Source organism: Phyllostomus hastatus, unplaced genomic scaffold, assembly GCF_019186645.2.
Source record: "Phyllostomus hastatus isolate PE091 unplaced genomic scaffold, TTU_PhHast_1.1 phas_contig_58, whole genome shotgun sequence".
In the NCBI taxonomy this organism is placed as follows: Eukaryota; Metazoa; Chordata; class Mammalia; order Chiroptera; family Phyllostomidae; genus Phyllostomus; species Phyllostomus hastatus.
Window position 1 is genome coordinate 54,389,338 of NW_025333916.1, and position 26,042 is coordinate 54,415,379.

Consider the following 26,042-nt stretch of genomic DNA (forward strand, 5'->3'; position numbering starts at 1 on the left):
CGAGAGGCAGTGGGCGGGGGCGGGGACAGCTGGTGAGCAACGTCTTCGGCTGGAGAAGAGAAGACCGCGGGAGATGGGGGGCTGTTTCTAGGTGGGGGGGCCTTCCCGTGGGCTCCAGAGCACGGGACAGAGGTGCAGGCCAGAGGGAAACACGTTCGCTGTGTCCGTGACACGAGTGGTCGTGAGGTGGTCGGTGCTGCAGCACGGAGATGCTCCAGCAGACTCGCGAGGACGTTGCAAATTAACATGAATTCAATGTGAGCGAATCCATGTCCTACAATCAATCACCAGCAACGTTTTGAGTACTGGTGTGTTTGATTTAAAAAAATATATATGAACCCCTGACTATATAAGACCCCTGGTTAAGACAAGACACCACATCATGGAGTAAATCCAAGGTCGTGTGTACAATTAGGGTCGTGTGTACAATTAGTCTGCTTCTCAGGTGTCCCGGAGACCTTACCCTTGGCCACCAGTGAACAGGGGCATCAGAGCCCAGTGTCCCCTGAGCCCCACGATGCCAGAAACCCAGGTCTGCTGTGCAGAGGGCTGGGGGAATGTGAGGGGCCAGCACCCTGCTGCGGCTGACCTGGTGACACCGGGTAGACAGACGGCAGACCCCGAGACTGCACAGCCGGAGAAGAGACCAAGGAGCACCGCAGAAAAGGACCGCACCTTGGAACTGCCCTGCATTCCACCGCATCTGAGGGTAGGGAACGTGTCTCTTTATTGACCTAATCCACGTATCTCACAAAGACAGCCACGAAGCAACAGCCAATCAGCGCTGCCAGGGAGGCGGTGAGCACCACGACGGCGACGCTGCCGGCCAAGTTGACCAGAAAGCCCAGGCCCCCTCCGACCAGCACCTGAGCCAGCTGCACCATGCAGGTGAGGGTGGCGCAGTCCAGGCCCTGCCCTCTTCCGCTGCCATCCGGGCCCCCTCCCTGGGCCTGCTTCCTCTGCAAGGGAAACACAGGGACCGCACGTGACCCACTCAGAACTGTCCTTCGGGCCGAAGCTGGCGGCCTTCCTGTGAAGACCCCGAGGGCACACGCTCCCGGCCGGCTGCGGCTGCTCAGCCCTCGGCCGCCGCAGCGCAGGGGCGGCCGCAGCACAGAAACCAGGCGGCCTGCGACCCAGCTTTACGCGCATTGGCGTTTGGACGTCCTGCTGTTTTCACTGGTCCCAGCATGTTATCTTTCTATTGACTTTTTTTAAAAAACCATTTTGAAGTTCTGAAAGAATTCTTTGTTCACTAGCAGTCTACAAAAGCAGGCGGATGGCCACGTTAGCCACGGAGACAGTTTGCCGACCCCGACCCAAGGTCGCCGAGACGCCCCGCCCCTCACCCCAGGCGGCCCTCCCCAGCGGCTGGAAAGTCTGAAACGTACCATCAACACCCGTGGGAGTTAAATGGTTAATGTATGTAAAATCGTCTCTTCCTTAGAGGTCAATAAATACAGCCTAGTAAAAACCCCGTAAACAGCCCACTCCTGTCCTCCCTCAGTGTTGAAAACTCAAACATTGTTAGGAGGATGTGGAATCGCAGATATACGTGAGAGAAGCGACACAAAAAAGGAATCCAGCCTTTCCGACTACGGCTGACGTTGGGCTAGTGCATTAGTGCTTGATGTGGGTCTGAGCTGTGCGATAATGTTGCCATTTACTGGGTCCTTTCACATGTTACTTTGTTTCGTCGTTCTTACCACCTTTCATTCTTACCACCTCCCGAGAGGCAGAGATTACCATTATCCCCGTGACCGTAATCGTACTGACGGCCGTGTCTGAGTCTTTGCGGGTGCTGGTCAGGCAGTACGCTCAGCAGAGCACCTGCAGTGTCTTGTTTAACTCTCTAACGGCTGTCTAAGGCGGGCATATTATTCCCGTTTGCCTGGTTAGAAACCTGAGGCTCTGGGAGTTGGAATGCTGATGCCTATGCTATTAAGGAAGAAAAAAAACATTGTGCCAAAAGGTGCATATTATCCTTTGACTATAAAGGAACATATAAGAAAACATTCATATTGCTTCATTTTCATTAAAAAACACTGGAAATATAAACAAAAGCCTAAGAGGGGTTACGTGTAGGGGTCGGGGGAGGCGGGAAGAGGGTGGAGGGAGGGTGGACGGGGCGGGGGGGTGGGGAGAGCCACTTCCCGATGCCCTGTGCCGCACACCGCTGTGATTGGGGCACCGTGTGACTGACTATATTGCCTCTGGGAGGTGACATCGGGCCGTATTCAGTAAATCAGTGAAGAACGGCCAGTGGCACACAGCACTGAGGGGGGAGGCAGCATCTGGCCCAGGCTCCTCTGAGTGCAGCGCTTCCGTGTTTCTGCCCCAGCACCACCCGACTCTCTCCTTGGAGGGACAGGTCTCTAGGACAGCTGTCTCTCTAACAGCAAAGCCCCCGCATGCACTGCAGCCCTGGGGGCAGGGCTGGCCAGGGCCTGGGGACAGCTACCACTCTGGTGCGAAAGGTGTTCACTCCCGGCGCAACTCTGCCCTGCCACAGCGCTGGCCAGGCCAGACCGGGGAGAGAAGGCCAGCCCTGCGGCCCCGCGGACGTGTGCTCAGCGCTTTTGCAGTTTCAGGCTGAGCAGGGCCAAACGCCAAGTTATCTCCCTAGTTTTCACACCACTGCTCCAGTTAAGAGGCTGTAAGCCTACTTTCATGGGGGGAAGGTTGAGTGTTTTGGTAAGAGGATGTGATCGTCTTAGCACAGAAGTCCCCAGCTGAGTGCTCTGTCAGGGCGGTCTACGGCCTGGTCCCTAGCCTGAGCACCAGGTGGAGGTGGAGATGGAGTGGGGCCCCCTCGGGGCAGCTGGTGGGGGTGACCTCCTGCGACCAGCTTGCCTCTGTGCACACAGGGTCTGACTGACTAGCGGCTGGACTCCTGAGGAAATTGTAGCCTGGGCATGTCCTACCCTCAACCAGTGACCCCCAGAAATCCTGCCGTGGATTCTTGCAGTAGTTGGGGCCCCAGAAATGCCACAGGTGCCCTGGATATGTGGGGCACTTGTCAGGAACCCCAGGTTCCCCTTCTGTGTCTCGGTATGATTGTGGGCTGACTCCTCCGCATGACCGAAGTCCCCTTGTCCTAACCCGACAGATGGGAGCCATCGCACCTGGCCTAGTGCTTGCTCCCAGGGGCACAGGGCCCCAGAGGAAGGAGAGGGGTGCTGGGCGGGTGGCCGTGGCTTGGCCAGACCACCGCCCACATCTGGCTGAGTACCTCAGTGCTGCTCTCTCAAGAACCCGTATTTCCCAGCTCTGCCCTACACCTTCCTACCAAATGCCCCGCCCTCTGGTGAGTCCAGAGTCACCCAGTGCAGGTGCCCATGGCCCACCTGCTCCTTCTGCTCCTCGCGGTGGTACTCAGCCATGAGGTTAAAGGGCACGGTGTACAGGGTGCTGGACATCACGCCAAACGAGGCGCACAGCACCAGGGTGGAGTGGACATTCGGGAAGAGCCCGATAAGTCCCGTCCCCAGGCCGAACAGCAAATACCCCGTGAAGTAAAGACCCTTCAGTCCGACGAAGGACACCAATGCTTTCTGAAAGTCTGTGGGAAGAAGAGAGGGAGACATTACAGCTGGCAGAGCCTCACAATGCTAATAACTTCACACAGTCCCTGCTTTTGAAGGTTCACTTTTTTTTTTCCCCAAGGGAGTCTTCTTTTGATACTGAGAAAGGGACTAAAGACCTTCCTCATCAGTACGTGACCCAGTAGTGGTCATGCCCTCCCTGTGCCCCTAGTGAGGGCTGGAGGCGGATGACAGCTTTACTCAGCAGCTATGAATACTGGTGTATGACATGACCTGCTGGTTACGTTTTGGTACTTGGTGTTGCTGTTCTCATTGATCTAAGAATGCTCGCTATGCAAAGGAGCTGGAAAACAAGCCCCAGTCCCCACCCCAGCGGCCAGATCGCCAGCCTCCACCCCGACAGAAATTTTGGATTTGCATCTGATGTTATGTGACGAGTCCCCAACAGAGGGTCGTTAGTGTGCTCTGGAGCTGGAGGAAAGGCGGGTTCTGCCTAGGGAGGGGAGGGGTGCAGGGGAAAGACGTGAAAGAGTCCACAGAGGAGGTCATAGTTGCGCTGGGTCTAAAGGCAGTGTTAGGAAAGGTCTAGGTGGGGAGGCAGGAAGAGCGGTTCAGTTAGAAAAGAAACCGAAAGGGCAGCAAACACACAGAGATGAGAGAGTCGTGGTGGTGAGTCGCGGGGTTGGCTCGCCTGGGTGGGAGTGGGAGACGCGGAAGTGGGAGCTGGCGCCCCTCCCGGACTGCCCGGCTCAGGGCTCGGACTTGATCCTGGGGCACGCGGGGCCCCTAAGATCCTCACGCAGGGCTAGTTGGGATCGCAGAGACTCACACGTGCTGTTGAATATAACTTCGACAGACTATTCAAGTTGCACACAGGGCTTTTACATAGAAAGGGCCTGAAAAAATAGGCTTATACATGTTCAAATGCCATGAAATTCATACAGGAACTCAAACTAGACTTATGCTAACTAGTAGGGATTCTTTGAGGGGAAAAAAAGTTAAAATTGACACAAAATCACAATGGTAATTACTTGGGGACGAATGTGTTCCTCTTACAAGAGAGAGGGTACTGGGGAATAGGTCCCCCACCCACCTCCTGAAAGCACAGAGGGATTGAGAGGGATTATTAGACTCTGGAGTCTCTCACTCCCTGATTCTATTTCAAGTACTTAAAATGTTCCTCCTGGAATTTTCTTGGTTCACATACTCTGAAGGGGAAAAAAGAGTGTGCTAAGGAAATGTAAGCTTTAAGCACCACTCCTTGGTTATAAAACATTTAAAAACAATGGGCTCTGTAGTTTTATGATTACTGGGCTCAAGAATTTTTTATACGCTCATGTCGGGTCCTCTTTCCCAGCTGTGCTAGCTTTTGAAGAGAGGCTCTTGATCTCAAAGCAGGTTTCCTGCTGGGCCGAGGCCAGGTAAAGGGCTAAAGGCCAACTAGGGGTCACGGCATAAGTTCACCCTCACCCCCCTACAAGCACACTTCAATGACAGCATGCCCTCGAGAATGGTGACAGGGACTGGCCCCCACTGCCAGCCCTCCCCAGCCTGGGCCATGCCCCTGCTGTCCCCAGGGCCTGTCCAGAGCCTAGAGCTCTCTACATAGGTAGGAGACAAGCTATTCTCCCCACAATGCTAAAGAGAGATCCATTCCAAATGGGGGATCTGCATTTTTTTTTAAATTATTGATTTTAGAGAGAGATAGGAAAGGAGAGAGAGAAACATCGATCTGTTGTTCCACTTAGCTATGCATTCTTTGCTTGACTCCTGTCCCCGTGCCCTGACTGGGGATCTAACCCACAACTCTGGCATTTCAGGATGACACTCCAACCAACTGAGATACCTGGCCAGGGCTGCATATGAGGTCTGTCTGGAAAAAGTGTAGCCACTGTTAATATAATGAAAACTGTGGGCACAACAATGATGTAACCTGGCAGCCAAGGAGAGTGGACTGGAATGCACATGTGAAAACAATGATGGCTTCACTGTACTAGTCAGTGGGGGCAGTAGACACCGTTCAGTGAGCATGTGTACCGTGTGGCTGTTGCATTCAAAATGACTGAGGGAGTAGAGCAATGAATCTGCATCAGATTTTGCATTAAGCTTCAACATTCCCCCATGGAAACTTTTCAGATGATGCAGAAGGCTTTCAGGGACAATGTAACAAGGAGCGATTGGCAGCTTCGTCACAACAGTGTGCCCGCTCACGCATCACGTCTTCTGCAGAGATTTTTGGCCAAACATCAAATCACCCAGGTGACTCAGCCCCCCTACAGCCCAGAGCTGATGTCCTGTGATTTCTGGGTTTTCCCAAAACTGAAATTGCCTTTGAAAGGGAAGAGATTTCAGATTGTTCATGAGATTGAGGAAGACATGATGGGGTTGCTGATGGCCATCCCAGCAAAGGATTTTGCAGAGTGTTTTGAACAGTGACAGAGAGGCTGGGAGAACTGGGTGAGGTCCCAAGGTGCCTAATGTGAAGGGGACTGAAGTGTGTGTGTCATTTTCCCGTGTACAATGTGTCTTGTATCTTCTTCGATGTCTCTGTTGTTCATATTACATTGCTGGATACCTTCTGGACAGACTGCATATGTTTTTATAGATGAAGAGTTTTCACTTAATTCAAGGTAGACAGAGCTTGGAGATTTCCACCACATTAGCAAGCACACAATGAGCCCGTGTGATGCCCTAGAGTTGGGGTACATCTGTGGGTACTTATTTAACACTGGCCACAGAAATCCCTTTGTTCATAGTGTCCACACAGCTGAAACTTCGCTAAGTGGGGAGTTAACAGGCTCCAGACCCCATGGAAAGCTGGGGCATGTGAAGGTAAGCCGGAGTCCTCAGTCTGGAACAGGAGTCCTATAAGACACCACCCTGCCCAAGCTAAGGTCATTTTACGTGTTAATTTTGTCACCTGGCATTGTGTCACCTACAAATCTGATAAGTGCATCTATGAAATGCCCCCAGTGATATCCCCCCAGTAGAACACAGGCCTGTTGTTAGTTAATACCCTGCTGGGACTCTATTCCTCATCCATCCAACACTTCACCCTCTTGTTTGCAAGATTTCCTGTTATTTTCCAGAGAACCTTGACCGGGAACGCACTGATTATAAGGACAAAGTAGTCACTGAGGAAAATGACACCCAGATTCACTGAGGATATGTCCTGTGGTCCTTTCTGAAGGAATAGTTTTCCCCGATCTCCACGTATTTATCAAGAATCTGGTATTTTAAAATGCAAAAAATAGACATATAAAACCCAACATCCTGCCAGCCCAGAGCCCTTCAAAAGACGCCTGCGGGAGGAGGAGACTTACAGGAATAGAGCGAGGAGAACAGGGCGTTGACGCACAAGCCCCAGCACCCGACCTCGACGCCTCTCTCGTAGATGAGGAACTCCGTGGAGTTGTGCGCGCTGTAGGGGTTCCCGTGGTACACGATCTGAGGGGGAGATGGGGCTGTGGCGCTACAGATGCGGGTGGTAGGGGCCCCTTCTCACACACTGTTTCTCCACCCTGGGGAGCAGCGTGGCCCTGCGCGGGGCCCCTCCTGGGACACGGAGCTCATCCTCCCACAACCACGTGACACGTCCAGCCTTTCACGGCACTACCCAGGGCCCTTTAGGAAGTCCCAGCGCTGCTAGATCAACTCACAACTGACATCTCTCTGGATTCCCTTCCTTCTACCCAACAGCTGGCCCCACCCACCTAGGCTGCCCTTCCCCCCATTTCTGCTACAGCCAATAGGCTTCTGGCTCATCTCCCCAAGTGCCACCCCTATTCCTGCTTGGAGTATTTTTTTTTCCTCTCCCCCTACTCACCCTTCAAGGCCTAGATCAGGCCACACCTCCTTTACTAAGCCTGCCATGACTGCTAAAGCGCCCACTGATTTTTCCCTCTTTGCTGTATTTGATCAAGTACTGGTCCCACAGTGTCCTCTAGTTGTCTAGGGTGCTGTCACTTGCTTCTAGAACCCATCTGTAAGCCAGCTCCTTAAAAGTCTTCTCTCCCACACTCTAGAGGTTAGCCCAGGAGCAGCTCCACGGGCACTGCCTGCAAGCTGGATGTGCGAGTCACCCAGTGTGAGTGCAGATGTGCTCATTACCTGGCCCATGAAATCTGTGAAGAACAGCATGTTGGAAAGGAAGGCGGTCCATCCAATGAGGTGGCTGATGCAAAGGCAGCGGTAGTGGGGAGGCATACGCACCAGTGCCCTCAGCAGTGACTTCATGGTCATTCTCCTCTGAGTCTGGAACAAACATGAAGCAGGTGAGACCTTCAGTGCAAACACACAGCCGGCTGTGGGAGCCCGAGCACACGGCCATGTGACATGTCTGTCACTCAGCCATCACACAGAGTTGCTCTTTCTGTGCACGGCACTGAGGTTTCCACAGCGTGGCCTCCAGGAGCTGTTAAGCACTGTAGATACTTAATGGGGCTTTGGGGAGTGGAGGAGAAAGGGAATGGAAACTGAGCTTGCTTTGGGCTAAGATGGTGAGATACAAGAGGCAGCTAGCATTCTTTCTTTGATGACAGAACCACTGCATGAGGACAAAGCTTACAGATCACTATAATTCTTAGATTTCTGGACTCTGAAAGTGTGATAGACCAAATTATAAGAAGCCCATGATTTCCATCTCTTGGTGTTGCCTAATTATTATGTATTATTACCCACCAAAGGGATCTGGCAGATATAATTGAGGTTACTAATCAGTGGACTTTGAGCTCATCAGAATAGAGATTATCTGGGTGACTCTAACCGAATCATGTGAGGCCTTTAAAAACCAGAGAGTTTTTTCCAGCCGGGAGCAGAAGAGGAAGTCAGAGTATCTCAAAGCATGAAAATTGCTAGTTTTGAAGGTAAACAGAGCCACATGGGAAGAATCTGACAGTGGCCTCTAGGGAATGAGAATGATTGCAAGCAATAGTCAGCACAAAAACAGGGACCTCAGTCCTACAACCCCGAGGAACTGGATTCTACCTGAATGAGCTCAGAAGCCTCTTCTCCCTCTCTGAGCCTCTAGGATGAGGATACAGCTCCCTGGACACCTGGATCTCAGCCCTGCGAGGCCCTGAGCAGAGAACGCAGTGGAGCCCCCCATGCTTCTAATCTGCAGAACTGTGAGATAATCAATTGTCATGGTTTTAAGCAGCCAAATTTGTGGAAATTTGTTATGTAGCCTTAGAAAACCAATACGGAGAGCCCACTGACTCCCTGCTCTTGGCCAGGTACCTCCTCCCAGTGTCTTTCCACGGATCCCGCCATCAGCCAACACGTGGAAATACACCCTACATTGAGCCAGAAGTGAGAAGACTGTAGAATACACACACACACACACACACACACACACACACACACACACAATGAATACATATGATGAAAGTTCTTGAATTTAGACTAAAATTATGTAAAACTAGAAGCACAGCAAAATATGGTGTGCTTCTCCCTTATACATGATTTTCAGCCTGGCTTCATTGTTAACCTAATTTTTCCTTTCTTCCAAAAACAGATGGATTTTCAAACTGTGCCTAGAATCTCTGCTAACGATGGGAACGTAAATATCAAAGCTCCTTTAGGTATTTTAGCTCAGGATGAAAATTCAGCTGGCATCTCACTGTCCGACTCACTGGCTCCCTCGGTAACACCCCTTCACTGGTTCTGCGCCCTGGGGCGGAGGGACTGCACGCACTGCCACTGCGCGCCTCTGTCCACTGGCGATGGGGGTGGTGGACTTATCAGGGGAAAGGCGCAGAGCCGTCAGTGGGGAAGACAACTGCACAGGGGTACACTCCAAAGGAGGCTACTGAGACACGGAAGGGAGTGATGATGGCATGGGGGAATTTTATGGTTGGAATTTTAAGGTTTGAACTCTGAAATAAGTCAGGCCCTTCATCATTAAAAAAAAAAAACAAAACTCACCTTTAAAATTTCAAAGCCATTAGGGAGGCTTTAGGGAGGCAATGGCTTTGACAAACAATGTGGTGAGGCCCCTGGCCCTGACACTGCTCAGCTAGAGGCGCCCAAGGTGCACAGTCAAAATAGAAGAGTCGGCTGTTTGGCTTTGGGTTTAACATATGTTACTCTGGGTTTTTTTTCTCTTTAAAGCAAATAACAAAACCAATCAGAGCCTATGATATTGTGTATGAAGCCTGTGCTAGAAAGTTCACTGCATTTTCTGCACGTATTGTCTTTCTACCGTGGAGAACTGTATGCCTTCCAGAAGGCTCCCACGTGCTGGTTTCATTCGATCCCCACCACAGCCTCTGCTGGGTCACAGCCAGCCAATGGGGCGAGGCGCCATGATAACCCGCTGGGGTAAGGTCTACTTATCATTCAGACAACCCCGCCGTGTTGTGTTCCTTAAGCTGTGACATCATTGTTTCTTTACTTTCAAAGGGATACTTGTCCATTATAGAAATGCTGAGTCTACTGAAGGGTTTAGAAAAGAAAATTAAAACTACCTGTGAGCCCATCACCCAGAGACAGTAATTTCAATGAACATTTTGGGTACAAATCCTACTTTTTTCTCTGTGTGTGCATAGCTTTTCCCAAAACGGAGATCATTGTGTATGTGTGTGTTACCTGGCATGTTATGTTTTAAATTAATGTTGAAAAACACACACCTTTGGATGATTGCATGGGTCCCATCACACGATATCCCACGATTCCCACGCTGCCTTACAGAAAGTACCCAGCGAGGGGGCTCTGGTCCTGCTAGTAATCTCAGAGCCCTGATCTGCTGGCCAAGAACGGGCGGGGAGTGGGCAGGGGAGTGGGGCTGCCCCTCGAGGCAGCCTGGGGGAGGGAGGGTGGTCTAGCCAAGGTTCTGGAGCCCTGGACTCTCCTACTTCCCCTATTTGCTGTGTGATCAAGACAAAATGAAGGCTTCTTCCTCAAAACCTTCTATTTCCTCCACATACTCTTCCTATTATGGAAAACTCATGCAAAAACAGGAGCTCTTGGTGGAATGGGGTGAACAGATTATTCCCTTCCACTGCATCTCCTCATCGGGGAGGTGTGGCAGAAGGCAGGTGAGTACACTGCAAAAACCTCACTCTAACTCAGTCATGGAAGGTCCTTTCGAAAGACCTCACATAAGTCAGAAGTTGGCCAATTCAAACCCAAGCAATGTTGAGGTTTACTTTTGTATTAATTTTTGGAAAATTCTAAGCCAACTAATAGAATAAAGCACTCAACCTTGAGAAAACTATTTACATACTTTTATAATTAGCTGCTAAGACTTACAGCCTTTATTCATATACATAGTTGAATAATGGAAATGAGGTTTTCTACTGACTGTAAGTAGCAGGTATATCTCTTTGAAATGCCACTGAAAGAAAACAGTTTTCAAACATTATAAATCACTTAGCTAAATGCAATGTGGTATCCTAGACCAGACCCTGGAACAGAAAAAGGATGTTAGTGGAGAAACCAATGAAACAGAAATATCTTCTGTTTATTTTGTAGCTGTACCAGTGTTAACTTCTTAGTTTTTGACAAGTGTACCGTGGTTGTATAAGAAGTTAAGAGAAGCTGGTGAAGACAGGAACTCTCTCTACTCTCTTGGCAACTTTTTTTGTGAATTTAAAATGATTCAAAATGAAAGTCCTGGCTGGTGTGGCTCAGTGGAGGCCTGCGAATCAAAGGATTGCCAGTTTGATCCCCAGTCAGGGCACATGCCTGGGTTGTGGGCCAGGTCCCCAGTAGCAGATGTGCGAGAGGCAACCACACACTGATGTTTCTCTCCCTCTCTTTCTCCCTCCCTTCCTCTCTCTCTACAAATAATAAAATCTTTAAAATGATTCAAAATCATCCATTTGTTAAGAAAGTAAGACAACATGGAAATAGTTGTCTTTTGCTCCATAACAACGCTGAGGCAGGGACAGGCCCTGTCCCGAGGCCCAGCTGCAGTTGACTTTTTGTTAATAGTTGTTGAAGGAATGAATGTGCACGCAATCTGAGCAATTCTGATCATTCTCACCACTCACCCAAACACATTCCAGCAAGATCCATGTTTCAAATGACCATTTCCGCTACACTCGTTCAACAAACAACTGACAGAACACCTGATGCCAGTTTCCTATGGATGCCAGCTTCCTGCTGCCAGGCACTGAGGTGAATGTCAAGAATGAGAAAATGACTATATCCTCCGTGCTGTACTAGACTGTGATCACGGTGATCACCTTCTAAGGCATATACTGTCTGGTCACTATGTTGTACACCTGAAACTAATATTATAATGCTGTCTATCAACTGCGATGGAAAAATACATTTAAAAGAAGAAAAAGAAAAAAGAATGGACTGAGGCCACCCCTGCCCTCAGGGAGTTCCCTCACTGTCCGGTGGGAAGGACACAGACAAGGGAGCAAACGAGACAGAATGTTAATGAACTCAAACCGATGTTGACTGACTAACTCAATGTTAACTCACTGTTAACTAACTCAACCGAAGGCTCCACATCATAGCACATGGGACCAATGTAGCTACTGGGGATCTGAAGGTTCAGTTACACTTCGCAAAACTCTTCACATCAAATACACAAACAAAACAAAGAAAGAATAATAAAAAGTAAGAAGGACAAGAATATTTTTCCCAAGCAAAGAGAAAAGAATTTGCGCCTTTACCTGTTCGGCAGGATTTTTGGTTTTTCCTCCCTGCATCGCCAGCTCTGGCTTTACGTAACCATTTTTAACCTTCTCGATAGACCCATACTCGTACATTCTGCCTGATGACAACGGAGGGTCCTGGGGAGCTTGCTGTGGGAGACTGTCCTTCGCAGCATCTCTAAGTGGGGCTTCAGGGATGCTGCACAGGTGAATAATGAAACACAGAATGAGGACCAAGGCGGAGAAGAAGAACATGACCTGGAATTCTGTGCCCAGCACTCGTCCCAGTTTCAGATGGGGCCAGTCGATGGCACCCAAAAGGTAACCCAGGGCGCCTCCAAAACCTGGAAAGCAAGGAAGAGCTATGTTAGCATAGTCAGCAAACCATCTTCCCTTTCCATTGTGCCCGGGCCCTTCCCCTCGGTGGGAAAGCTACCTCAGGACAGCAGAGGCAGCCCGGTGAGAGGCTGAGACACTTACGGTCGGGAAGGGTGGGTTCAAGGCTCAGACCTAGCATGTGCTTGCTATGGCCTTGGACTTCTTCATTCACAGTGTGGGGACCATAATAAAGAGGAACCTACTAGTAGAGTCATCATTGGAAAATGGTGTGAGACGTAACAAGTGCTTAATAAATATTGCCACTATCAGAATTCTTCTGGCCTTTCCAAACAATACTCTCTACACTGCTTAAAAACTAAAATACCTGACCTTCAGGAGCTCCAAAGAAAACCAATTTCTGACAGCAATAAAAATAATTATTTGTATTATTACTTGTCTACAAACACGTTTCCTAAGGGAATGCACATTTGTAAAGGTCAAACAGCCTTGGAATCTGTCTTCTTCCCTCTGTCAGAAGCAGTTGCTAGCACCAGAACCAATAAGAACCAACATTTAAACACGAGTGTTTAAAAACCCTGTTGTCATCTCACAGGACCCCGGCCTGCAGCTTTCCTGGTGCTTGTCTTCTCTGTTCGTGATGGAGGACGGTCTGACTTGAAAGACCCTGAGGAAGGGCTACTCAAAACTGACTCTGCCCTAGTGGTCTAGTAACATTTGAAGTTCTGTCATTAATGATTCACTCTTTTAGGTTCCTGTTTTACAGCGCAAGTCTCCTGGTGAGGATGAGGCTTTGTACCACTCAGCTCCAAAGTAGCAAGTGCTCCCCAGATATTCCTCCGGGTAGCAAACATCGGTGGCTTCTGAGAATGCTGGAGTGAAGGAGGAACACACCATGGGGTTCAAGGAGGTCAGGGAAGGTAAGGCAATGGATGCAAAACCCTCCCCTTACGTCAGACACCTTGAAATGTCAACCTCTCATCATGCCTCACCAAGCACAGATATCCACCTGGACACATCAGCTTATTTTTTATTTTGTTTTTCTTGCATGGATGAAACCTTCATTCTATTCCCTAAATAAAGACGCATTCTTGCAAACCAGACAATCAGGGAAGAAAAGAGAACTCAAGGTAGTCTCTACCACCAACCCTAAATACCTAAGTTTACATAAACCCTGATCCCAGGAACACAAATCTAAGTGACAAGTACCGTGAGTCCTAATTTATCCAGAACGGTGAGAGAACGAATGAGTCTGGTCACCTCACATTCTGGATAGCTGTAATTTACCATAGAGGATATTTACAGATGACCAACTGTTTAGCCATTGAATCAGAAAAATAAGTATCATGACCGTGCCCTGAGTGCCAAAGTGTATATATTAAGGTAGAATTATGGGAAATTGTGGCCAGTGGTGTGCAATGAGTTAAACATACGTTCTCTTGCCAACAGAGGTAAATGGTGTGGTTATGGCTGATGGGTATATACATAAACAAGTAAATGGCATGTATGATGACCTGCCACGGACGTTATGTGCCCAGGATCAGGGAGGAAGGCGAGGCCCTCGAGGCAGCCACAATCTGTTGCTGATGCAGAGGGCAGCTCTGTGGACTGTGGCACCTCGGGATCGCCACTGGACAGTGACTCTCCTTGCGCGACCGTGGGGATGCCCAGGGTGTCCGAAGTCAGGTGACGGTGGGCCAAGCAGTCACCCTAGAATGCGCTGAGTGCAAAGCACCATTCAAGGGTCTAAGTCGGGGCATCTTAGTCTCGGCGCTACCGGCATTTCGTTTAGACTGCATGATTCTGCCGTGCGTGCGGGGCTGTTCTGTGCGGTGCAGGGTGCTCAGCAGCATCTCTGGCCTCTCCCCACCAGTTGCCAGTAACAACCTCTCCAACTGCTCCCCCCCACACCCCGCAGTTATGACAACTGAAAATGTCTCCAGACACTGCCTGGCGTCCTCTAGGGGACACAATAACCCTCGGCTGAGAACCCCTGACCTTAACTAACCCTACAAAAAATGCACACATTCCTTTTTTGAAACTATTTCTCATTTACAACCAGATCAGTGGTTATCACATTGTCACTTAATTCTCCTGTCATTTATGCCTCTTTCCTTGAAATTTACTGTTGCATTGAGTAGAGGAAGGACAGAGCAGAACACACTTGCCCATTTGAAAGAACTGATATATAAAATAAATCACCCCCTGTTCAATGGATTGGTGATTTTAGTTTATGAATAAAAATGTACCAGATATAAACATAATGATGGATTTACATTACATCAACTGAGTTCTATAATTGGAGGATTCCCCAATCCAGTTAGAAGTCCACTGGCTGAGTATACTTCCATACATTTTTATTGAGCACTAAATATATATGAAGGACCCTCCTAGTTTCGGGGGATATAAACATAAATAAGGCACAGTTCCCCATCCCCTCCTCCCCAGAAGGCAATTCCAAGTGGGAGAAGCAGATAAGTAAACAACTACGTTCAAGAAAACTGTATCAAACAGTAACTTAGACCCGTGAGCAGGGTACTTACAGAGTATAGAGGAGTTCTGACGAGCTTATTTTGATGCTTAGTTAATGGTAGCAAGATGATGTTGATTATTAATAACTATCATTGGATTCCTCTTAATTCATAATGAAGTTCATAAGAGTTCAATACAGCAATGAGACGAAAGGTTTTAGAGGCAGAGGGACGCCTGGAGCTCAGAAAGGAGCTCAGGAAGTTGAATAAGATCAGAAGTCCACAGGCTACAGTGTTGAGTGACTGGAGACAGCATGAGAAGAAGGCGTTTGGAATTGCGCTTGATTTCCATTCCCACCTGTGTGCTTTCTGACCCTGTGATGATGGGCACTCGTACTCTGGGAGTGTATCACTATGGTGGAGTGATACATGTTCCTGTATCACTCCGGGTAGTGATGCATGCTCATATGACTTTTGTGAAGGTTAACATGATAACACATGTGTAACACTAGCACATACAGGTGCAGAAGCAGGACCAAACCCCAGTGATTGGCTGACTTCTTGCAGAAATCCTCACTCCAAAGCCTCACCCAGAAGCAAAAGAGAATGACTAAAGATGCTCCTTGACTTCCAGTGGGGTTATGTCTCAATACACCATCCTAACCTAAAAATATAGTAATTTGATAGGAGACTGATCACGGCTTAACCCAGCCCACCTTAAACATGCTCAGAACACTTACACCGGCCGACAGTTGGGCACAATCCCCTGATACAGTGAACACTGTAGAGAGCTGTATCAGCCGTTGACCCTGGTGGTCATGGGGCTGACTGGGAGCCGCAGCGCACCGCTGCTGCCCAGTGTCACAGCAGAGTGGCTACTGTGTGTCACTGACCTGGGAAAAGATCAAAATCAAAATTCGAAGTACAGTTTCTACTGAATGGTATGGTTTTCACACCATCGTAAAGTCAAAAATTCGTGAGTCAGGCTGCTGAAAGGCGGGGGCTGTCCGTACTGCACTGAGGGTGACAATTTGCCTGGCAATGGATGGAAGGACTCAGTCACTCTAGCCCCAGCGGCTAGAGTCCGGGGAACACTTTGAGGGCTGAGACCGGGGCTTACCACTGACCTAGTGCGGCGCGAGGCAAGTGTTGTGGAAGAAATATGTATCATAAACCTGGAAAGAATAAAAATAGTTAAGTGCCTGATTTTTTAAAAAAGATTTTATTTATTTATTTTTAGAGAGGGAAGGGAGGGAGAGAGAGAGAGAGAGAGAGGGAGAGAAACATCAATGTGTGGTTGCTGAGGGTCATGGCCTGCAACCCAAGCATGTGCCCTGACTGGGAATCGAACCTGCGACACTTTGGTTTGTAGCCCACACTCAATCGACTGAGCTACGCCAGCCAGGACAAGTGCCTGATTTTTAAAATAGCATTCCACATGGACAATAACGGGGGGGTTTGGAAACAGGGGAAGGAGGTGGGGAGGGCTGGGGTGGTGGGGAGGGGTGGGGGGGAAAGGCAGAAAACTGTACTTGAACAACAATAAAAAATTTTTTAAAAAAGTAAAATAAAATATCATTCCAGGGCAGTGCTTCTTAAACTTTAATGTGCCCATGAAATCACACATATGGATGTCTTGTTAGCATGTAGGTTGTCTCAGTCCATTCTGGCTGCTATAACAAAAATACCACGGATTGGGTAGCTCATAAACAACAAACCTGTATTTCCCACAGTCCTGGAGGCTGGCAAGTCCAAGATCGTGACATTGGCAGGCCCGGTGTCTGTGGAGGACAGCTGCCTTTTCACCGGAACCTCCCCTGGGGGAAGCGGCAAGGAGCTTCCGCTCGTAGGGCCTCGTTTATAAGGGCACTAGTGCCACTCCCGAGTCCTCCCTGCCGAATCACCTTCTGTAAGTCTCACCTCCTCACACTGGCACGTTGGGTGTTAGGTTTTCAGCACATGGATTTGGGGGGGCAGGGACACAAACATTCAACCTACAGCACAGGCTCTGATTCTGAAGACCTAGACTGGGACATGAGTGTCTTCATTGATTTCAAGCTGTCCATGACATCGGTGTCGCTAGTTCCCGTACCACTCCGAGTAGCCAGGTGCCAGAGCAGTTTCCAGTCAGCCTGCTCTACCCGCCTCTGACATTCTTGGGGGGCGGGGCTTCATTGTCACAGGAGGGTCGACCAACAATCCACAGATGACAAAGCACAGTGATGTGCGGCCCTGTGAAATTAAGGCTAATTCATTTGTGGGGTTTGTGTTCTCTTTCTGCAGCCTGGTAGAAAAACACCCCTGAAGCGATTGTAGAGGAGTTATTGCTTTCTTGCCTGGTAGGAGGTTAATCAGATATAATCTAACCCAGCACTTTTTTCTTTTGCTCATCACACACCCACACACACACACGCTGTGCAAGAACTCAGGGAAACTGTTCTTTTTATGCCTTCCCTGTTGGTTCACTCACTAGTCAGTTAAGTACAACCTTGACACATGCTACAAATAACTTAGAATTTCCAGTGCCCTGTTCTCTTAGGAGTGGGAGTGAGTAGGTGGGGAAGGCGTGGGAAGACAAAAGAGGCAAAACTGTTCTGTTTGTCCCTGAACTACGGTGGGATGTAGTTACGAGTTGCAACAACACATACCCTGAAGGAACAGCAGGCCTTTGGGAAAACTATCCAAATAGTTCATCTGTGTCCGCCCCCACCCCCCACCCCAGATACAATAAAAGCCAGCAGGGGCCTGTAGGGGTTACATTGCATAAGCTAAGGATTTCATCGTCAAAGATAGTCTTCTGAATTAAGCCCAGTCATTTTAGCTGCAACAAAGGCTAACACCGGACTCCCACATCCACAATCAGACTGTGTTTATCTCTCCGGCCAACAGCAGCCTCCTTGGGGCTCCTGGAATCAATCAGTGGGCCACTGGCCAAACTGTGAGCCAGAAGCCAGAGCAACCAAAGGACAATGGCTGTCACATGAGATAATGTCCTTTACGAAGGAGGGCCCACGAATGGGCAAGCTGGCAGGCTGTGTTGTCAAACTCGGACTGGAGCCAAGCTCACGCATGCTCTAAAGCACTAAATCAGAGAAAAGCTCGGAGGCTGAGCCTCACAAATGACCCGTTCTTCTTCCAAAGATGTTTATGGGGCCAGTTCCTCACTGCGTCACCACAAATAAAACTTGTGCAAGCCTGGTGGGCCTGGAGAAGATGAACTCTATAGTAACATTTGGCATGGACTCCTTTTAAATAGTTCCTTGCTCCAGGCCTGAAGTCATTTGCCAGAATATTAATAACTAATGTTGTGTAATGATTCACAACCCTTGGCAGTAAAGAGGAGGGCCCTGAACTTGAACCTGGACAGCCTTTGCCATCATGCTTCATCCCAGCCTCCCACCACCAGGTGGAGCCCGCTGCCAAGGATGGAAACGCCTTGGGCTCCGTTCAGCAGAAATATCCGTGATGAGAAGCATTCTGACCAAAGGAGGGATTTCCTACTGGTGAGGGCGGGTTTTCCGTCCTCAGATGCACACAGAGGTGAAGGCCCGGGGTGAGAGGACAAGGGTGGGACCCCCAAACCCACCATGGCTACTACATGTGCCAGGGATGGGAAGCAGGTCAAGTGACCTGTAAGTATAAGAGACAGAAGAAACTGGAGGATGAACAGGTCCCCCTAGGAGCCAGAGTCTTTTCTTAAGAATAAAAATGTCAGAAGCGTGCTAAGACATATTTTGGCAATGAACCCTTTGACCCTTGTTTGCAAAGCATTTGAAATTGTCGGGCCTGGACTACAGCTCTGAAATGAATGAAAAGAATTTCAGTTTACTCCGATGACTGGGTTCCTTGGGTGAATGATGTCTTAGTGTTGGTGACAATCAGATGGGCCCTGACACTGGACTTGCCTTTATTGTAAAATGCTCGTTTCAAGCAGAACGCTGCAGCCATGTCTTCGAGTTCATGCAAATTTAGGAGGTCAGGTACGCACGCAAAGACGGGGACACGGACAGCGCGTGCTCCCTCCCTTTCACGCCATCTTTCCTCGAGGCCTGACATTCACAGCGAGGCGATGACGGTGAAGTCACACTGCCACATTTCTCCCAACAGAATTTACCGATTCACCCTTTGAAACGAGGGAGAGAGGGAAGGTACTGAAGAAAGACCAAAGAATATTTTATTCTATTTTATTTATTTAATCCTCATCGGAGGATACGCTTATTGATTTTTTCTTGAGCGAGAGGGGAAGGGAGAGAGAGAGAGAGAAACACCGAAGTTAGAAAGTATCAGTCGGTTGCCTCCTGTACGCCAGTATGCACCCCAGCTGGGGGTCGAACCCACAACCTGGGTATGTGCCCTGACTGGGAATCAAACCCCCAACCTTTTGGTGTACGAGATGAGGCTCCAAACAGCTGAGCCACCAGGCCAGGGCCACAATAACTGTTTTAATAACATGGGTGATCCTATCCGCTATCCCTTTCATTGAGCCCATGTCCAGGAGTAAACACTAACACATCTATTTATATGAATCCCTCACTATGCAGCTCTGTATACACAAAACAAAGCATACCGTATTTCATGGGTGATGTGAGAGAAGTTTACCAATAATCCAGACCATCTGTGATTATCACCTAGCAAGGACATTTGAATCTAAGCCTTAAACAAGGTGAGACTTCACTGTACTGTTTTATAAGAGGAAAATGTTTAAGCTTTCTTTATCTAGTAGGGGAAAAAACTAGTTTTGAGCCATCCACACACCCTCAGGGCCCCCCTATAACCAGACAGCTGGCTGCAGTTCAGAGTTCAGTGTTCATCATGAGGCAATACAAGGTAACTAAACACGCACATTCATCTGGCTGATGCAATTTGCCATGAGGTTTAACTTGATATAAAATTGCAGAAAATACAAGCAGGATGTTGAAACCAGGATATACTTTTACACAGCTAACATTTCTAAGTGCCAGCCAGCAGCAAAGCAATGAGTTAGAAGCCGTGGGGAATTTGCAGCGAACTCTCGTGAGGGGGTTTACAAATCTTGTGGAGGAGTTAGATCAACACAGAGTGAATGACGATACCGGAGAGTGGGCACAGCACTATAATAAGTGTGCAGGTCAGGTAAAACTGAACAGGAGTGTAACTTTCAAATATAATTACGATCTAACTATTCACGAATAAATAGATGGGGCTTTGGGAGCTCTGGATGTCCCCTTCTCACACCCGTTCTCATCGGGTTCACACTCAGTCGCGTTTGTGTTCTGTGTGACAATTACTGACTTCTGCCTATTCAGGGACAGTTATCCATTCCTGGCTAACAAAGCCCCAATTTGATATAAGGACATGCTCTACCCTCTCAAAAAAAACCCCTTGCTCCCCAAACCTCCCAGGCCCCTGGGTGCTCATGTAACCTAATTCTAACCAGCGAGGAGCAAGCAGAAGTCTGTGGGACACTAGGGAAGCTTTTGCCATCTTTGTTGAGAGAGACTGTGTTGAGGACCTAACCCACAGGCGACCACACTTGGAGGTGGGCCCTTTAAAGCGGTAATTATTTAAGGTTCCGTAAGGTCCGTAGGGCCAGAGCGGAGAGCTCTCTGTCCTCCAGTGCTCACCTGTCAAATGTTTGCCCAAACGACAAATATTAACCCACTGGCTGCCAAGTGCAGGAACCACTCTTGGCCATGGAGACCGTAAACCGCAAAACACACAAGATCCTGCTTCTCAGGGGACACACCGGCCACAAGAGGAAGCTGAATGCATCAAAACAGAAATACACAGAGTGACTGGGCTATGAATGCAGTCAGTAAGGAAGGCTGGTAGAGTCTGCTCAGCCTGCCTGCCACCGAATACAAGAACCCTCAGGGGCCAGGATGGGGCTGTCGCCTCGCGCGCGACCCTGCAGCCCCAGCAAGCCCTACCTGGTGCTCTGCACGTGGATGTTGAACTTCAGTAGGGGAACTCTGGATGGAGGACACAGCAGCAGCCCCAGGAAGCCCCGGAAGCGGCCCCATTGTCCTCCTGGGTGGCCTCTTTCAGACCAGGAGGTTGAGGAAATGCCAGCTCTTTACATAACTAAGAAATCTCCAAGGGGGGTGGTATTTACTTGCTTAGTTTGTTTCTTTTTTTGTTTTTAAATGTGGTTCTTGGGCTATCTGCCACAGAATCATCTGGGGTATTTAGTAAAGACGCAAACGTCTGGGCCCTCACCCTAAACACACTGCATCAAAATACCTGGCAGAGAGGAAACAGCCGGGAAATGGCATTTTTACAAGGCTCCAGAGTAATGCTGATGCTACACTACTGATTAAAAAAGGAGAGGGAAGGAAACCAAAAAATAAAGCGCACAATGCCTCTTTTCATTTCGGTTGTAAATGTCTCCACACACGGCTCTTCAGAAAGCTTTTATGTAAACTTCCTTTGCAAAGCTCCGCAGCCCGGTCACAAGCTGACTTTGTTTAGAGAAATACAGTGGAGATGGGCCTCGTGATGGGGGCAGCCCGTCAACTGACCCATTCGCTCTGAACAACGCGACCTACCGTGCAGAGACCTGGACGGCCTGAGCGGAAGTGCCCCGTCTGGGAGCTGGAGGGCAGACTGCCTGGAATACTCCCTACCTGTGAGGAGGGCATGGTAGTGCAGGCCCCTCTCCTTGTCCTGATGAGAGCAGACGTCAAACAAGTAGGCTTTGATGGGCCCATCGATGAAGTCGGCAGCAAAGTCGAAGAGAACCACGCCGATCATGGTGATGGTTATGGCCCAGACCAGCTTCCTCCTGGGGTCAGCAATCAAGGCTAAATGAGAAACGAACATCGGTTACCCATTCGCCTTTTCATTTCCACCAAAACTTCCTGTCATCAAATGATCTCCCATTGCTTTCATTTTGTCTTGTTTTTCCAAATAAAAACTTCAGCCCCAGCTGGTGTAGCTCAGTGCATTGAGCATGGGCCTGTGAACCAAAGAGTCACCAGTTCGATTCCCAGTCAGGGCACACGCCTGGGCTGCAGGCCAGGTTCCTATATGGGGTGCACAAGAGGCAACCACACATTGATGTTTCTCTTCCTCTCTTTCGTCTTCCCTTCCCCTTTCTCTAAAAATAGATAAATAAAATCTTTTTTTAAAACTTCATTATTTTTTAGGTTTTAAAAATTATGCAAATAAAAGTCCAGGAAAGACAAACCTGTAGAGGCAGAAACCAGACGGAGTGGTTGCCTGTGTGCTGGCGGGGAAGAGAGAACGAGGCAGTGACTGCTACGGGGTTTCCTTTGGGGACGATGGAAGAGCTGTGGCACTAGATAGTGGTGATGGTGGCAGACACTTGCAAATACACTAAAAAGCACTGCATTGTACACTTTCAAATGGTGACTTTTATGGTATGTGAATCGTATCTCTTTAAAGCAGTTTTAGACGTTGTGCATGCTTATTGAAAACCATTCCAACAACACGGATAAGCCGGGCACTGCCTGGGAGCCCAGCCCCCAGGGATGGCCGTCCTTCTCACTTCCCTGCAGGCCCTTCCATGAGCCAGAGAGAGGCGTGCGTCTGCGCCTCAGCCTGCTTGGCCAACCCTCAGGGGACTTGTTCAAATGGACCGTTGGGCCCCATCTCCCCTGATTCTCCCATGATTCTTCGGGAGGCTTGAGGTGGGGCCTGGAAACGTGCATCTCAGGGGCCCCAGGGATGCGCCAGGTTAGAGGACCACACCTCTGAGCTCGAACGGGACCCTGTGTGCGTGCTCATTCAGAACCAACTCCCTTCCCATCTGCACCCCAGCTGATGAAGAACAGTTGCGCAGTTGTTAACGGCTGACTGAAATTCATTCTATGACTATGCCACAATTCATTCACCCAGTCTTAACCACTTTCCTTGCTTTCAGTTAATATTTTTAAAAAACAATACACAATATATGCACGTTTTTAAAAATTGTAATATAAAAATAAGTAAAAATAAGCTGATCCTCCCTTTCTCACCTCCAGTCCTTTAGTACTGGAGCAACATTCTTATCAGTTTTTCTGTGATTCTTCCAGAGATATCCTACATTAATGTATTTGTGCGCTCTTTTAAATATATGTAAATGATAACTAATTATCCTGCCTCATCGTCGTACATTCTGCTGGCCTGAAATCTGAAGACCTAAAACTGCGTGCTATTTTTGTGTTTAAGGTTCTCTTTTCAGGACAACTTTATAGCCAGTACCACCCACTACTAAGGTTGATTAGTGGTTAGAAAAAGTGCTCGCCACCAGGTTTGCTCTGGTCCAGAATGTGCACGCCCAGATGGCCCCTGAGCCCATAGGCGGATGCCCTGCACCCACAGAAAGGCTCTACATAACGTTCTGAGCAGAATTAACCCTTATTTGGGCACACAAGTAACTTATTGTACATAGTTACAGCTGGTGAATTTGACAAAGTGCTAAATAAGGTACAATGGGCTCAAAAATACTGCAATTAATAAATACCTGAAAATGCTTAATTTAATAAAACAGATAAAAATTGAATCCTATTTTAAGAGCCTCACATTAAAAAAAAATGCATCCTGATGTTCCTAAAAGTAAAGGCTCCCCAGCCACAGACTTTGGGTCATTCAAAGTTGGAAATTCATTGTAACCTAGGAGAGAGAAATGGTTCCAACCAATTTTTTAAGTGTCACAAAAAGAAATGCGAATACTTCTATAGAGTTGCACAGTAGGACCCTTCCCCCTGCCCGCCCACCTTGCGCGGTGCACCGACCTGATACAATAGCGTCCCCGTTGAGGTACAGAGCCATGCCCAAGAGCATCATGACGCCCAGGGTGAGGATGTAGGGTCTGCGCCGGCCCCACCCAGCCCGGCAGTAGTCACTGGCCGACCCCACCACGGGCTGCAGCAGGAATCCCAGGACGGGGCTGAGGAGCCACACCATGCTGTACAGGCTCTTGGGCAGGCCCACGCTGAGCAGCACCGGGGTCACGTAGGCCGCCTCCACCGCGTAGCAGAACTCCCGGCCGAACATGGCCATGCTGTGCATGATGAGCCGACCCGTGGATCTTCTGGGCAGCTCCACACAGCCAAAGGGGCACTCCTCAGCCAGGGAGGCGGCAGTGTCGACGCCAGGCTGGCCGCTGTTGCCACCCATGGCCACTGGGTGAGGAACCCGCCTGCAAGCCCACCACCTCCTGCGTGGCCCCTCCGGTTTGTGCGCTGGGTCTGACTTGGAGCCTGGCGGAGCGGCCAAGAGAGATGGTGAGGCTGGGGGAAGGGCTCAAATTCTTTCATGCCTCCAAGATCACAAGTTATGATGAGGGAGAGGGGGCGGAGCCTAGACAGCGTGCTGGAGATTAGCTGCTGTGAGCCCTCTGGCTCCTCACAACGCTTTTCTAAAGGAACCTTCCTTTGCCCTGCTCCCTCCCCCCTCTCTGTCTCTGTCTCGGACACTCTCTCTCTCTCCAGCACACAAACACACACACATTCTACTGCCTACAATCTCACACACAGCTTTGAGACAACAAAGCCCTATACGCAGGCATTAAGTCAAAATATTAGGTTGAAATCTTTTAAAAACTTTATCTGGATATAAATACTCTGTTCTTTCCTGAATACAAGTTTTCTACACACACACACACACACACACACACACACACACACACCTGAAGAGTCAATTAACTAGACTCGAAATGGTAGCAACTTGTATCTTTCCTCTAAATCACTAGCTATCCTGACACCGTGATGTTTTCCTGCATTGCACTGAGCAGGCTTTTCAGTTAGATGGTCTGTGTTCATTCTGACTTCCCCTGGGCTAATCAGTCTCCGGTCCCCTTGAGTAGCGATCAGGGGCTTTTTGTCTGTAATGGCATCCCCGGCAGCTAGCATGGTACCTGGCCCCTATAGCAGGCCCTCAGATATCTGCGAGAGGAATTACTGAATGAAGCAGATGCTCTGTGTTTGGTAGTGCCAGTCCACTGCCCATTCGCTCAGACCCGTTTCCTGCCCCTCCTCCCTGCCCCTGCCCCTTCCTGCTCTGGATGGTAAGAAACCACATTTCCCGGGTTCTGCTGCTCTCCGGCTATTAGGCAGATGTGGTCAGTGGGGGCTTCGGCGAGATACCAGGGCAGGAGAAGGGGAGAAATCCCACCCCGTCCCCCCTTTCTCTTTCATAGAGGTCTCTGAAAGTGGCTCGTGTCTCCATTTGGGTCGTTTCTTCCAGGAAACCCGTCTCCTGGGCCCTGGTGACACCAGCTCCGTGCTCGGCCCCACAGACATTCAGAGAGGTCCTGGCTTCCCAGCTGCTCCTCTCTGGGTCGCCTCACTGTCCCCTCGGGCCCTCGGGCCCTCGGCTCTTTCTCGGTAGTGTAGTTCTCACTCTCAAATTTCCCCTATTTTAAAGGCTTGGGGTGGGTCTTATTTTCCTTGCTGGAGCCAGAGTTCCAATGAAAACTCTTGAGAAGCAGGGGAAACAGGATCCTATAGGGAGGGCCCTAAAAATAGTTTAAGAGCAAGCGCTGGAGTCAGGGGTCAGAATACTCAAGTTTCAGTTCTGGTTCTGCCTCTTCCTCGCTGTCTTGCCCTGAGCGAAGCACCTAAATGCCATTTCCCAAACTGTGTGCCAAGGCATCCCAGGGTACGACAATGAATTCGCAAGGATACCACATGAACTACTTGTGAGGTGGCTCACACTGGCGACACAGGATCACACTACAGAAGGCAAAAGTAGCCTAAATCTGATTCCCAGACATGTGAAGCTGTGTAGTGTCTGTCGTACAGGTGCACACGACCCATCAGTAATTGTGATTAAGAACAAGATAAAAATTAAAATATGACTTCTATTCATGTGTACTGTATTTTTCAAACAGCTAATTACTTGTTAGGACATAAATACTTAAGTTGTTGGGACATAATCATAAATGGAATGGTTCAGTATTTCCTTTGGCCTGGGGGCGCCATGAAGAAATGACTTGGCCACTAACGGAGAACTGACCTGAGAAGGTTAGGGCCATTTGAGTCTCATGTTTTCATCTGCAAAAGGGAGAAACCTGCCTGACTTTCCCTGCGATTGTGGAAATGCAACTGAAATGCCACACATAATGGATATTGGTGTTGCTGGCTGCCCACCCA

The 26,042-nt window shown here is 49.1% G+C and overlaps 1 protein-coding gene across 1 annotated transcript; it reads right to left on the reverse strand.

Annotated features, from left to right (window-relative positions):
• Window positions 1–605: 605 nt before the first annotated feature.
• On the reverse strand, window positions 606–24,150 carry SLC45A2 (solute carrier family 45 member 2). The gene is made up of 7 exons (XM_045848201.1): window positions 23,682–24,150; window positions 21,570–21,746; window positions 12,176–12,501; window positions 7,656–7,799; window positions 6,869–6,992; window positions 3,348–3,562; window positions 606–959 (listed from the first exon to the last, which is right to left on the reverse strand). The coding sequence occupies exons 1-7, from the start codon at window positions 24,064–24,066 to the stop codon at window positions 735–737; spliced, it is 1,596 nt and encodes a 531-aa protein (XP_045704157.1). The 5' UTR covers window positions 24,067–24,150; the 3' UTR covers window positions 606–734.
• Between the last annotated feature and the right edge of the window lie 1,892 nt (window positions 24,151–26,042).

What these genes read in the sequence shown, in the direction of transcription:
- SLC45A2 (XM_045848201.1), bottom strand. Translation starts at nt 24,066, where the DNA reads ATGGGTGGCAACAGCGGCCAGCCTGGCGTCGACACTGCCGCCTCCCTG. An exon ending in CTACCATGCCCTCCTCACAG is followed by an intron (nt 12,502 to 21,569) that starts GTAGGGAGTATT and finishes CTTGCTTTCCAG; the next exon opens with GTTTTGGAGGCGCCCTGGGT. An exon ending in CCAAAAATCCTGCCGAACAG is followed by an intron (nt 7,800 to 12,175) that starts GTAAAGGCGCAA and finishes TGTTTGTTCCAG; the next exon opens with ACTCAGAGGAGAATGACCAT.